This window comes from Amblyraja radiata, chromosome 1, assembly GCF_010909765.2.
Source record: "Amblyraja radiata isolate CabotCenter1 chromosome 1, sAmbRad1.1.pri, whole genome shotgun sequence".
Taxonomy (NCBI): Eukaryota; Metazoa; Chordata; class Chondrichthyes; order Rajiformes; family Rajidae; genus Amblyraja; species Amblyraja radiata.
In genome coordinates, this window is record NC_045956.1 from 89,874,486 (window position 1) to 89,889,408 (window position 14,923).

The 14,923-nt window shown below is 42.8% G+C and overlaps 1 protein-coding gene across 2 annotated transcripts in view; it reads right to left on the bottom strand.

Moving 5' to 3' along the window:
- The window catches only part of sepsecs (Sep (O-phosphoserine) tRNA:Sec (selenocysteine) tRNA synthase), an 88,752-nt gene that overhangs the window by 44,540 nt on the left and 29,289 nt on the right, over nucleotides 1–14,923 (bottom strand). For both annotated transcript variants that reach the window (XM_033026430.1, XM_033026435.1), the window contains 2 exons: nucleotides 12,288–12,441; nucleotides 10,341–10,443 (listed from right to left, as the gene is read on the bottom strand). In XM_033026430.1, the coding sequence (XP_032882321.1) occupies nucleotides 10,341–10,443; nucleotides 12,288–12,441 (257 nt within the window). The remainder of the gene's footprint in view (nucleotides 1–10,340; nucleotides 10,444–12,287; nucleotides 12,442–14,923) is intronic.

A 14,923-nucleotide genomic window follows, 5' to 3' on the forward strand; every position in this document is an offset into this window, starting at 1 on the left:
CAGTGCTGTTCCACTTATACTGCAGTATCTCCTTCAGATGCAGCAGTTTTTCATTTGCCACACACTCTGGGTCAGTTTGAGTGTTGTAGTGCTCTTCTATATACATTAGGAAATGGACCTAGAATTCCCAGATTCATTTCATTTCATATCTGGCTACTTTGGCCAGCGCAAAGGGGAACTTCACATTCCAATAGCCAGAGCTAGGTTTGAACTCGGCCCCTCGACAAATATTAACATTTTATTATCTCCAGTGGAATATCGGATCTATATTATTTAAATAATTCCAATAACAAGTGTAAAGAGTCCAAACTCACACAGGTTGAAACACAAGCATCTTTATTGTTCAGGTAATTAACTACTAAGCAGGTTATCACACATTCACACTGCTACTCTGACTGGTAGACAGTGGGCAGGATCTTTCACTATAAATGTTATAATTAGGCTAATAGTTATAACTACTAAGCATTCTGATTGGCTAACATGCTATACCCAATGCTACATCTCTTCTTCGACAAATGAAAAGTAGATGGAGCGTTATCACTACGATGAATACATAAATTGTTAAATGCAAAATATCATATCTAATAATATCGGCTAAACATAATCGGTTAAACTTTGATTAAACATAGTCGCCATATCTAACAGGTGGCTTGCTAACCCGCCCGGTCCTCGTACGGTAAGGAGCTGCCTCATCAATCTTTTCTTCCGAAAAGTTGAGGGCACGTTTGGGTGAGCCCGAGGGGCTCTGGGCTGAGACCGTAGGGGAAGACCGTCGCGGGGGTACCGGTGAACTGGTTACAAATGGGGAAGGGGGAGCAGACCGACATGGGGAGTGATGGGGAACAGCAGCAGCAGGTACTGGAACAGCAGGAACAGCGATCACTTTAAAATTCAGTGGAGGCACATCAGGACCCTGGAGCGCCGGATGTCGTTCCTTCACTGGAAGGAGGTGTTTGTTGATGGTTGCGTCTGTAGATGGTGCCGCCGACATCGATAAGGTAGGAATGTGGTTCCTTTGCGGGGCCATGGATGAACCCCAGTTTGGTGTGTCCTTTGTCTGTCTCCAAGCGAACCACTTGGCCTTGGATTAGTGGCTGAAATGATTTGCTGGTTTTGTCGTAGGCACGTTTCTGTGCGTCTCGATTGTATTGCACACGCTATTGAACCACAACAGGGCAGAAAACTTTAGGTTTTAAGTGATCCTGTGTCACTGGCAGTGGAGGTCTTCTTCGGCGGGACATCAGGCGCTGGGCTGGAGAGCCTAAAGTATTGTCTCTGGCAATATTCCTCAAGTTCAACAGGTCTAGGTAGATGTCAGATTTTGCCAGGTAGGAGCGTTCCATAAGTTTAGCGCTGCGAACAGCACGTTCGGCAAGTCCATTGGACTGTGGGTATTCTGGGCTGTTGGTGACATGTTTAAAGTTCCAGCGCTTGGCAAGTCTTTGAACTTTTGGCTGGTGAATTGTGCCCCGTTGTCAGTCTGAAGGCGGGCTGGAATGCCATGTACGGAGAAGTGCTGTCGGAATTTCTGGATGACTATTTCTGAGAAACTTTCAGAATGGAGAATTCTTCTTGTTCGAATGGATGTTGTTCGCTGGTAGAGCATGGTGCTCGAGATAGAGTGTCTGTGATGTGCATGTCTTTACCTTTTTTGTAGACGATGCAAAAGTCGAACCGTTTTTGCTGCATCATCATGCGTTGAAGCTTTGCTGGGGCTGCATGGATAGGCTTGCTCAGGATGGTAACCAACGGTTGGTGATCAGTTTCTACCGTAAAGGTTTTGCCGAAAATAAAGTCTTTGAATTTGGAGCAGGCAAAAACTACGGCAAGCAGTTCTTTCTCTAAGGTACGCAAAAAAGCTGGAGAAACTCAGCGGGTGCAGCAGCATCTATGGAACGAAGGAAATAGGCAATGTTTCGGGCCGAAACCCTTCTTCAGACCTTCAGTTCTTTCTCTATCTGTGCATAGAGCTGTTCGGTATCCGTTAGTGTCCTTGAAGCGTAGGATACCGACATGACATCTCCGTTGAAAGAGATCTGCAGGCTTGCGGTCGCTCATTCCTCCCACAATTTTATCACGAACTAGCTTATTTGTCAACTCACCAAATCTGCATCGAGAACTGATGTGTCTCAGGTCACTGATGAATCATTCTACAGGCTCGTCAGCCTGTTGCATCCGAGCAAAAAATCTTGTTCTCTCAAGGATTCTGTTAGACGGCAGGTCACACAGTTCTCTAAACATCCTTGGCAACACCATAGAGTTGTCAATAGATTCAGCTGGCACCAATACCTGGCCATTCCCATCCAGTTGAGCAGGTGAAAATTCGAACGAGTCAGCGTGGATCATAGCCTCCGGACCCGCTAAATTCAACAGTAGCGAAGCCTTCAAATCGTCGGGATCGTTTCGGTGAACGATGTGTCTCAGGTCACTGATATGACTGATAATGAGAGTAGTCCTTCCCAAACATTCGCCATCGCTTGAACACTAACGGGCTAGGCTTTTGACACGAGTTAGCCATGCCCTCAAGTCACAAATAAAACACGCAATTAAAAACTGGTAAACGAAATAAATCGCGGTAAACAGACGCGGGCGGGGTAGACCCGATTTTCTGACACCATGTAAAGATTCTAAACTCACACAGATTGAAACACAAGCATCTTTATTGTTCAGGTCATTAACTACTAAGCAAGTCATCACACGTTCACACTGCTACTCTGACTGGAAGACAGTGGGTAGGACCTTACACTATAAATGTTATAATTAGACAGGGTTATAATTACTAAGCATTCTGATTGGCTAACATGCTATAGCCAATCTACAACAAGGAACAAGAAAAAAAAGGGAAATAAAAAAATACAGATGCTGGAAGTGTGAAGTAAAAACGGAGAATGAATACTGAGCAGGACAGGCAGCGTCTGGGCAGAGAAACATAGCTAATGTTTCCAGTCAGTCGCACTCAATCAAACCTGTTCTTATAAAGCTCACTGGTTCATGCACAAACACAGTCTCTCTCTCTCCACAAATTGTAGCTGACCTGCCAAGTATCTGCAGTCCAAAAATGAGTCAGCAGGCTGATTCCTAGAATGAGAGGGAAATCTGTATCTTCCCCTCTATCTTCTGTACTTGAGTTTGGCTTGATTGTATTTATGTATAGTATTATCTGATTTGATTGGATAACATGCATAACAAAGCTTTTCACTGTACCTCAGAAAACTTGACAATAATAAACCTAAACCTGTCGTATCATGGACGACCAAATAAGTTGGATTTGACATTTGGAGTTAAGAATGAAAGTGATCTTATTGAGGACCTTATATGAGATCCTAAAGGGACATGACACGGTTAATGATGAGATGCTTCCACTCAAACGAGTCACAAATGAAGAGCTATTTGAAACTGAAGATTACAGGAATCGCAGCTGGCAAATTCATTTCACTTGCACTTTATGTGCAAGTGGCGAATAAAACTGATTGTTGATTGTTGAGTCCATGTAATCACCATACAGCAGCAATGATCAGCAAGTAGGCAGCAGAAGCCTGGGATGAAGCCAAGAGTGATCCTGACCATGACTTGAATGGGTAAAGCAGTCAAGATACAGAATTTCACATTTGAGGTCGCAGGTCTCAAAGAGAACAAAGATCACAGTTGAAATGTTGACTCTTTAAGTAGCACGAATACCAGGAGATAGGGTTAATAAAGCCCGGTTGTTCAATGTATAAATTTTAAAAAAATTATCCGAGTTGAAAAGAGACAGCACAGAAACAGGCCCTTTGGCCGAGATGAGTCCACACAGATCACGAATCACCCAATTACACTACTGGGACATTCTCAATTTCCAGATTCTATAACCTACACACCAGGAGCAATTTACAGCAAACAATCCACCTCTCCAACCATTATGACCACTTAGGTAAAAAAATGTCTTGCACGATTGTCGTGTCACTTGAATGAGTTAGAAAAGAAGAATGCAAGAGTCACCAAACCATACCAAAACAAAATGCCAGCTGTTGCTATGATGCCCAGAAACTTGTGCAAAAGGACCCTACACCAGGTTAAATCAATTTTCAATTTGACAACAACACCTCCACCACACCCACGGAGTTGATGATTGGATTTTTTGGACCATGCTGTTGGAACTCAGCTTAGCAGAACATTCTGGGAAATGCTATCAATTCCATGCCAAACTTCCAGCATTTCTCACACAGGTTTCAGTATTTAGAACTTCTGAATGAATTTGCAGACAACACTGGGATCCCGTAGACTGTGCTTGAACTAGAGTAGGGATTTACAGCAACATCCCAGCATAAACACCTGAAGATTTGCTTTTGAACCCTTGTTGGGTTAGATTCATTTGTTTGATTCATTTTAGATTCAATTGTTTGATTTATTTTAAGAGCTTTTGAATGTTTCTTAATATCAAGGATTTTAGAAGCACTCAAAGTCCTTGACAGGTTTAAGAGCCAGATGTTTCAAGAGCTAGGTTGCTCGAGAATGTCTTTCTGCAGCAAATCACAACCAGCGGATCGAGTACAGGATCAGAATCTTTAATATACAACCTCCGTGTTACAGAGCGGTTTCGTTCCTAGAACATCTGTTTTGTGATTTTCCACAATGTGATCTTGCTTTTTCCATTGAATCCCATGTTACAAATGGAGATCCAACCCCATGGGATATTTTTCTTTCATATTTAGCCTTTGTATTCATATGGCAAAGTAACCAACCCATTTTCGTTAATTAACAGTCGAGGCCAACATTCGATGTGGGGGATGGACAAAGCTCATGGATTCAGAAAGGGTTTAAGGAAGTGGGAATATCAGGGAAAGTGATGAGATTGAGAATCTGTTTCTTTTTAAATTTTATGTTGATTATGTTATTTAGTTATTGCAACATAAATTGTATTCTACATCTCAAATTTTTGGGCAGTGATTTGTGGATTTGTGTAAGGCCAAATTTCCATTACCTGAACTGCCTTAACATGGAGATCGCATGAATAGATAACATATTTTTCTGCTTAGCTACAAGTCTCAGACTGCTGATATCGAGAATGTTACATGACCCTCCTCTGCAAATCTCTCAATTATTTTAGTCTTTAAATGTCCCAGTTTGCGCGGGGCCGGTCCCACTGAGAAGCGCGGAGGGGGTATGGAGTTGTGCGCGGTATCGCGCGGCGCTCAGATATTAGTAGCGAACAAAATCTTCGCGTGCCACCGACCTGTCGCGTAACTGACGGCCAAAGTGGGACAGGCCCAAGACCCTGGTGCGACGCAACGTCTCACCTCCAACAGCAGCAGAAGCAGGCAAACGATCGCAGAGTTCGGCCTGAGGCTCACGGCCGTTGCGGATCCGGATCCGCCCCCACTTCTACTCCAAGAGCGGGGCCAAGAAAATTGAAGATGGACACAAAATGCTGGAGTAACTCAGCGGGACCGGCAGCATCTCTGGAGAGAAGGGATGGATGATGTTTCGGGTCAAGACCCTTCTTTCAGACTGAAGAAGGGTCTCGACCCGAAACATCACCCATTGCTTCTCTCCAGAGATGCTGCCGGTCCCGTTGAGTTACTCCTGCATTTTGTGTCCATTTTCAAATGACGTCACTCGCTCCAGACGGCTGTGCGGACGCATGAAGCCGTGCGCGACCTTCGCGGGACCGTCGCCTCAACGCAACCACGAGGTCGTGTAATTAGCATGCCAAGGACACATATGTGGGACAGGGGCTTAAGAAACTAGTTCCAGCCATCAAGTTTTAGAATTATCAAAGAATTATCAGATGTATCACACCCTCTTATTGTCCAACACCCCATTAATCTGCCCGTCTTGTTGCCCAGTTCCCAATCAGATTAAAAAGAAGGATCTTGAACACGATTTTCATAATTTATTCATTTAATGGCGATAAGATGTATGAGCTCATCTAATGATATTTGGCGTGCTTGGCAACAGAAAGACAATTGAAAAGATTACTTGGATTGCAAATATTCAACTGTCATAAATCAGCATCCTAACTCTCACTGCCATTTAGGATAGATGATTACTTTTTATCTAAAATGTGTTAGTGATAATCATAATACAATATCAAACTAAACTAATAACAAGTATACTTAACCCAGGATAGTTTTTAAATCAGCTGATATTTTTTTAACTATCTGCACTTATAACCTGAACATCTGCTTTGCAAAGATAATTACATCCATGTTCTATATATATTTTTAAATTGGTTTCGCTTCCTGAAGCCTTGAGTTGTAAATCTAAACCAAAACACAAAATACTGCTTGGTTGGAAGTCGGTTAGCACAAGTGGTTATATCACACTTACCTTCAGTAGCAGTTGCAGAAGCAGTATTTTATAGTTTCATTTAGTGTACAATTGAATTCAGAGAACTAAAGTAATAAAAGTACTTGGAACTCAGAAGTAGTTATCTTAAAGAATGCTGATTAAAAGCATATTATTCAATACAATATAATTTAATACAAATTAAAAACATATAAAGCCAATATATGGCAGGAACTATTCAGGTGCAAGTGCTTCTCTTTCCTACGAGCATCGAGACATGGTTTAAACTAATTAACTACCTGACCTTAACAACAGGATTTGTGAGGATATATCTCCTGTTGCTTTCCATCTTTCTCAGTTCTGATGAAGGGTCTTTGACCTAAAACATTGTGTATTTATCCTTTTTCCACAGATGGTGCTTGACTGGCTGAGCTCTTTTAGCATTTCGGTTTTTGAGCCAGATTACCAAAAAGAAAATCTCTGTATAAACTCAAACTTTCTGACCCTGCACAATCAAAATTCAGCTTACTTATCCCTTTCTTGAAATTATTTAAAAGTTTTTCGTCATTCAGACAACAACACAACTGTTGAAGATAAAGGATGGATGATCGGATCCGATCCGAAACATCACCCATTCTTTTTCTCCAGAGATGCTGCTTGACCCGCTGAGTTACTCCAGTACTTTGTGTCTATCCTCGGTATAAACCAGCACCTGCAGTTCATTCCTACACATAACTTCTGAAATTGGGTTCTGAAATTGTGCACAAATCAACTGGCCTCACTTCATCAGTTTACTGTCCCAATATGCAAACTTCCATAATTTCAATCCCCAAGAAAATGAGTGACCTATCTCAATGACTACTGCCCGGTAAGTCTAACATTGACCATAATGAAGTGCTTTGAAAGACTGGTAAAGACCCCCATTTTCACCAGTCTGGATGGGCTAGTGTTCAGGAAAAAATAGATTTTTGGAGGATACAAGATCTGTTGCACTACATTCAGCTCTGAATCTGCTTGACAATAAGAACACCTATGTCAAGAAGCTATGCATTACTACATCACAGCCTTCAATACCATTAGCTTGTCCCTGAACTTCTGGACCTAGCCCTTGGCCCTTCCATTTGCAACTGGCATCTGGACCTTATTAGAATTGGTCATAAAACTTCCTCCACCCTTACCCTCAACTCTAATGCTCCTTAGGGTTATGTGCTCAGTCCCTTGCTTGATTCCCAGTACATCCATGAATGTGTGGTCAAGAACAATGCCCAATTGATCTTTAAGTTCACCGATGATACCACTATTGTTGGCCAGATCTACAACAACAATGAGACAAAGTGCAGGAAAATAAATCAAGAACCATACACAAAATACTGGATGAGCTCGGCAGAATAGACAGTATCTGTGTGGGGAATGGACGGGTGACGTTTCCGGTTGGGGTCCTTCTTCAGACTGAAAAAGATTGAGAAATCACAAGTTCTGAAGAAGGGATCTGATACGAAACATTGCCTATCCATTCCCTCCACAGATACAGCCTGACCCATTGAATTATTCCAGCATTTTGTGCTTTGTTAAAAAGGATCATAAACCTTGTGTCATGGTGTCAGGCCAACAACCTAGACCTAGACCTAGACAACATCAGCACGATGAAAGAGTTAGTTGTGGACCTTAGAAAGCGAGAAGGATGAACACAACCTTGTCCTAATCAACAGGGCTGCTACAGAGATGGTCGACAACTTCAAGTTCCTCGGCATCCATATCACCAGCAGCCTAACCTGGCCCCATTACACGACGATCAACAAAGCACATCAGAGTATTTATTTTCATAGGCACTGACATCTTCTCGAACTTCTATAAATGCATAATAGAAAGTATTCTGGTGGGGTACACTTCAGCTTGGCTTGGCGACTGCTCTACTATTGACCACCTGAACCTGCAGAGAGTGGAGAACACTGCCCAGTCCATCACTGGATTGTCACTTCCTCCCAGCCAGTCCATCTTCACAGTGCGTTATCTCAGGAATGGTGGCAGTATCGTCAAGGATACCTGTCACCCTAGCCTTTCCCTTTTCTCACTTCCACCTTCTGGGAGAAGAGACAGGAGTTTGAAAGCTTGGACATCCAGACTCAAGAACAGCTTCTTTCCCACCAAGGCCACTGAATCCTGAGCCATTCACCTCTTTCGGCCCCGCTTCCAGAAGAGCCACTTCGTACTATAACATTTGATTCTACCGTGTTTCTGTTATAGTACTTCAATATTCTATTTCACATCTCAGGTTTTGCACATCTTTACAGCATTCTGCTGTTTTACACTCATCGTTGTACTTATTGTTGTATTTATTATTATTGTGTGTATACTGTTCACTTTGTGACCTTCATTGGAACAAAGAACTTCATTGCACCCAGGTGAGTAAGTAAATAAGTTTATTGGCCAAGTATTCACATACAAGAAATTTGCCTTGGTGCTCCACCCACAAGTAACAACATGACATACAGTGACAGTTACGAATGACTCAGAAAACACTAAACATTAATAATAATAAGACATTAATGATAAAACACCATTGATCAAGCATGTGAACCAACAAAATACCAGATCAAATGCTACAGATTTGTGTATCTACAGATAGAGCAACTACTCATGGATAAAAACTGTTTTCATGTCTGGCTGTGGCAGCTTTGACAATCCGGAGTCGCCTTCCAGAGGGAAGCGATTCAAAGAGTTTGTGGCCATGGTGAGAGGGTGGGAGGTCAGAGATGATCTTGCCCGCTCGCTTCCTGGCCCTTGCAGTGTACAGTTCATCAATGGAGGGAAGGTTGCAGGAATAATCTTCTCTGCTGATTGGACGATTCGCTGCAGCCTCCAGGTGTCGTGCTTGGTGGCTGAGCCAAACCAGATCATGATGGAGAAGGTGAGAACAGACTCTACGATGGCCGTGTAGAATTGGACCATCATTGCCTGTGGCAGATTGTGCTTCCCCAGCTGCCGCAGGAAGTACATCTTCTGTTGTGCCTTTTTGATTGGGGTCGATGGTAGTCCCCCACTTATGATCCTTGGAGATGATGGTTCCCAGGAACTTAAAAGCCTCAACAGATGTGACTGTGGTGTTGTTGATGGTGAGTGGGGTGAGGGGAGGGGGAGCTCTTCTAAAGTCTACAATCAATTCCACTGTCTAAAGAGCATTGAGCTCTAGGTTGTTGCTATGGCACCAGGACGCCAGCTGTGACACTTCCTGTCTGTAGGCAGATTCCTCCCTATCCTGGATCAGTCCAATCAGGGTTGCGTCGTCCGCAAACTTGAGAAGCTTGACAGAGGTGTTTGTGGAGGTGCAGTCGTTGGTGTAGAGAGAGTAGAGGAGAGGAGAGAGTACGCATCCTTGCGGTGCTCCTATGCTGAGCTTTTGCGGGTCCGAGATGTGCTTTCCCAGCCTCACATGCTGCTTCCTGTCTGTCAAAAAGTTGGTGATCCACTGACAGAGGGGTTCAGGCACAGTCAACTCAGAAAGTTTGGAGTGTAGTAGCTCTGGCACAATGGTGTTGGATGCAGAGCTAAAATCAACAAACAGGATCCTCGCATAGCTCCCCTGGCGGTCTAGGTGCTGTAGGATGAAGTGCAGGCCCAGGTTGACTGCATCATCCACAGATCTATTGGCCCGATATGCAAACTGCAGAGGGTCCAGCAGGGAGTTGTGATATTTTTCAGCTTGGCCAGCACAAGTGTCTTCATGACTACAGAGGTCAGTGTGACAGGCCTGTTGTCATTAAGACAAGTAATCCTTGCCTTTTTGGGTACAGGGACAATAGTGGAGACTTTGAAGCAGGCAGGGACTGTACATGTTTGCAGGAACTGGTTAAAAATGTCTATATGGACCAGTGCCAGCTGTTTGGCACAGAGCTTGTGTATGACAATCAACATATTTAAATCTAATCTGGTCACAAACTCAAATATTCAGATTTCACTAATGATAGTGGAAAATCTACAAAGAATTTAAATAACACCCAAATTAAAAGCAACTTATTTTCACCAAATATCTTCTGAGATTCATTAATTTTTTTAACTTTGATCTTGTTACGTACCTGCTGAATGAGGTGCATGCACTTGGACAACTGTACTCCATAAGCATTATTGACTATGTGAGGGACATCATATTTTGCACAAATCTGAGCCAGTTCTTCCAGTCTACAAAAGAAATACAAGTACGCTCACCAAAGTCAACACAATAACAGTCAAGAATGTCAGATAAATCTATACACTAACTTGGAACATTAAAAAAAAACCCTGTCAAGACTTAACTCAAGCATTGTTGAAATAAGCACTAGACCATAACTTTTTTAAAGATACCGAATCTTCATGTGTGCAGTGAAACTGACAAGAAACGCAGGGGAAAAAACCTTTGTAATGGAAACAAAGACATTCTGATAAGCTCAAACTATACCATTATTAAAAGAATAATTAAGTAATGTAAAACATGACTGCCAGAAAGGTATTTCAAATGGGGCTCAAGAAAATAGGACAAGGATTAATTGAAAAAATATGGGTCAAAATGCAGCAAATTTATCAGAAACATAAAAGAGCATAATTCTTGCATTCCTATCCACCAGCTCTATTGCAATCCCAATTGCAACATTTCCCACCATTTTATTTATTATCTTTCCTTCTTCACTGAAGATGATTTTTATTAACTTTCCAATGAAACAGCTGGTTAAATACAGTTGTTTATTTAGGTTTCCAGCTTAATCTTCAAGCTGTGCCGAATCAGTTGGTATCATCTTTCCAAATGTTAGCGGTGTAAAATGGAGAACTATACCAGTGCACATCCCCCATCAGTACATCCAGCTACAAGGACAACAAGCAAAGCCAGAACACATCTCAACTATGATTGATTTCAATCAAGCAGAACGCCGAAACATGCAGTCAAAAAACATCTTCAGTTTCGTACTTAACACGACATTACAAGTGGCTCGAAGGTAGACACAAAATGCTGGAGTAACTCAGTGGGTGAGGCAGCATCTCTGGAGAGAAGGAATGGGCGACACTTCGGGTCGAGACCCTTCTTCAGACCGATGTCAGGGGAGGGAGCGGGACAGTGATAGAATTAAGTCGGAGACAGTAAGACTAGTGGGAGAACTGGGAAGGAGAAGGGGATGGAGAGAGAAAGCAAGGGGCTATCTGAAGTTAGAGAAGTCAATGTTCATACCGCTGGGGTGTAAACTACCCAAGTGAAATATGAAGTGCTGTTCCTCCAATTTGCGCTGGGCCTCACTCTGGCAATGGAGCAGGCCCAGGACAGAAAGGTCAGATTGGGAATGGGAGGGGGAGTTGAAGTGCTGAGTCACCGGGAGATCAGGTAGGTTAAGACGGACTGAGCGGAGATGTTCAGTGAAACGATCGCCGAGCCTGCACTTGGTCTCGCAGATGTAGATAACTTGACACCTGGAACAGCGGATACAGTAGGTGAGGTTGGAGGTGCAAGTGAACCTCTGCCTCACCTGGAAATAGTTTTTGGGTCCTTGGATGGAGTCGAGGGGGGAGGTAAAGGGACAGGTGTTGCATCTCCTGCGGTTGCAGGGGAAAGTACCTGGGGAGGGGCTTGTTTGGGTGGGAAGGGACGAGTTGACCAGGGAGTTTCAGAGGGAAAGGTCTCTGCGGAAAGCAGAAAGGAGTGGAGATGGGAAGATGTGGCCAGTAGTGGGATCTCGTTGGAGGGGCAGTAGTGGGATCTCGTTGGAGGGGCAGTAGTGCGATCCCGTTGGAGGGGGCGGTAGTGGGATCCCATTGGAGGGGGCGGTAGTGGGATCCCGTTGAAGGTGGGTTACAGCTCACAGCCATTGAACAGAATGAGGAAAATGGGAGAAAATAAAGCAAAGCCCCATTTATCCCTCCTTCACTGACCACATTTGAAGGTTTAATGAGGGCATTTGTGTCACTGGGCTAATAGTTATAAACTGGATGCCCCTATTTTGCCCAGCAGTATCAGCTAAATTATACAGCGCAATTAACAAATCAGAAACAGGTTTGTTTACCTGTCAGGAGCCCTTGGTGCAAAGCAAGAAGTAGTGGAATGAACACAGAGGATATTTTCTGCCCCCAGCTGTTGGATCTTGCTCTCAACACTCTGCAGGTCTGTGCGTAATTCATCTCCCTCAAGCAAATTCTCAATCACGACAGGTTCAAAACCTGACGTAAAAATAAATCCACATGGAAATGACTAAGATCAGTTCCAAAACATTAAGGAATATTTTACATCTCACGTGTCCATATGATGCAGAAACTCAGTGTATCAATGACAGAAGCAAATTATAAAAAGGAGAAAATTATATGCAAGCAAACATTTTTGAAAAATTGTACTCATGAATCACAATTGAAAGTCACAGACATTCGAAATGCATTATAAAATGAAATGTCAGCCTAGAGCCTAGGGCTACTATCAATGATACATCTATTTTAGTGTAAAAACAGAAACATTGCAGTTGTAGAATAAAGGTTTGAGAACAATGATTTTCAAAAGGTCGCTGACCTGACACCAACACCCTTTCTCTCTCTCTATGGATTGTGCCAATCTGCCGCATATTTCCAGCAGCATCTGTTTTCATTTCAGAATCCCAGCTTTTGCAACACTCCTTTAGTTCAGTACCACATTGCAAAATAGGTTTATTATTCAGAGGTGGTTTATTTTGTTAACAATATGTTTTGCAGATTTGGCAGTCCTGTTAGGGATAAGGGAGAGAGAAAGTAGGGAACTGTGGACCAATTAGCTTGACATCTGTATTGGGGAAAAATGCCAAATCCTTTATTAATTTACTGTAACAGGGTATATGCAAAATAAATGAGTGGCCAGAGTCAACATGGATTTACGAAAGTGACATAGCATTCGACAGATTGATTAGGCAAATAAATTGTACATCGCCTTTATTGCGAAAAGGAGTTTGAGGTTGTAAGTAGTCAGGTGTAAGTAGTAAGGTACACAAAAATGCTGGAGAAACTCAGTGGGTGCATCAGCATCTATGGAGCGAAGGAGATAGGCTAGAGTCAACATGGTTTGGCAGTAAGTAGTAAGTTGTAAGGTGAGACCAGTGAAAGTGGTGCATTTGGCGTTTTAAAAAAAGGCTTTAATACAATGCTACATTAAAAAAATATTAAATTAATTTAAAATGCATGGTTGTGTTCAGAGGCACTCGAATGTCAATTAAAGTTAATATGTAGACACAACAAGCAATTAGAATAAATAAATTGTACATTGGCCTTTATGCAATCAGGATTTGATTACAAAGGCAGATATATTGCTCCAATTACACAGGGTCCTGGACTTATAATATGTGTGTGTACGTGTGGGTGTGAAGTCCTGAACCAAATGATAGAGATAACGCAGCAAATGTTCACCAGATTGATCCCTTGGAAGGCAGGTTTATCATAGAAGAGATATTCAGCAGACTGGCCTTCTGTCTTGTGTTAGAGGTAATCTCACTGAAATACACAAAGTATTTTTCAGACCTGACAAATTAGTGCAAAGTTAATGTTTCTCTTGGCTGACGTATTGAGAAAGCAAGGCTCTGAAAGCAAGAGGTCAACCAGACAGATAAAAATATAAGGTGATATTTTTTCCCGCCCCACACAGAGGCCAGTGAACCTACATGTAAATATTGTGCAAGCACTATTGCTGCGTACATTCGGGACACAGATTGATAATTTTTAATTATTAAGGAAATGAGGACATGGGTTGAGAGCAGGAAAGTGGCATTGAGATAGAATTTCAGCCATTCATGGACAGACTGATGTGATGGGCCAAACATCTACCCCTGCTTTTATTTCACATGTTCCCAAGTTCACAATGGGGGTGCATCATTGTTCTTGGATCTTTTGACTTCCATGGCTACACTCAAGGATGTTTCCAATCCATGCACAAATTGGATCCTTTGATTAGGGACGTCAGAGCGCAGCATATTAAATACATTTCTGGAGTACTCTCCCAGTGCTGAGCTTTGTGAAGTGCATGGAATGCATAATGTGGTGCACCATGACCAATTTCCAGTAGTTTCCCATTGTGATTAGCAACACAGAACAGTACAGCACAGGAACAGACCCGTCGGCCCTCAATGTCCGTGTCTAACTTGATGCCAAGTTAAACTATTCTCCTCTGCGTGACGGTGATCCAAATCTCTCCATTCCCTGACCTTCGCCCTCTTCCTCCGATTGAACGGCACGTTCAAACTGCACATTTCAGTGCTTGCAGCGCCGGAGACCCGGGTTCAATCCAGACTACAGGTACTGTCTGTATGGAGTTTGTACCTTTTCCTCGTGACCTGCGTGGGTTATCTCCGAGATCTTCGGTTTATTCCCACACTCCAAAGACATACAGGCTTGTAAGTTAATTGACTTGGTGTAAGTGTAGATTGTCCCCAGTGTGTGTATAATAGTGTTCGTTTAGTTCTAATTTTAGTTTTTTAGGTTAGAAATACAGGCCCTTCGGCCCACCGGGTCCGTGCCGACCAGCAATCCCCGCACATTAACACTATCCTACACACACTAGGGACAATTTTTACATTCACCAAGCCAATTTACCTACAAACCTATACATCTTTTGGTGTGTGGGAAGAAACCGAAGATCTCGGAGAAAACCCACGCAGGTCACAGGGAGAACGTACATCTCCGTACGGATCGA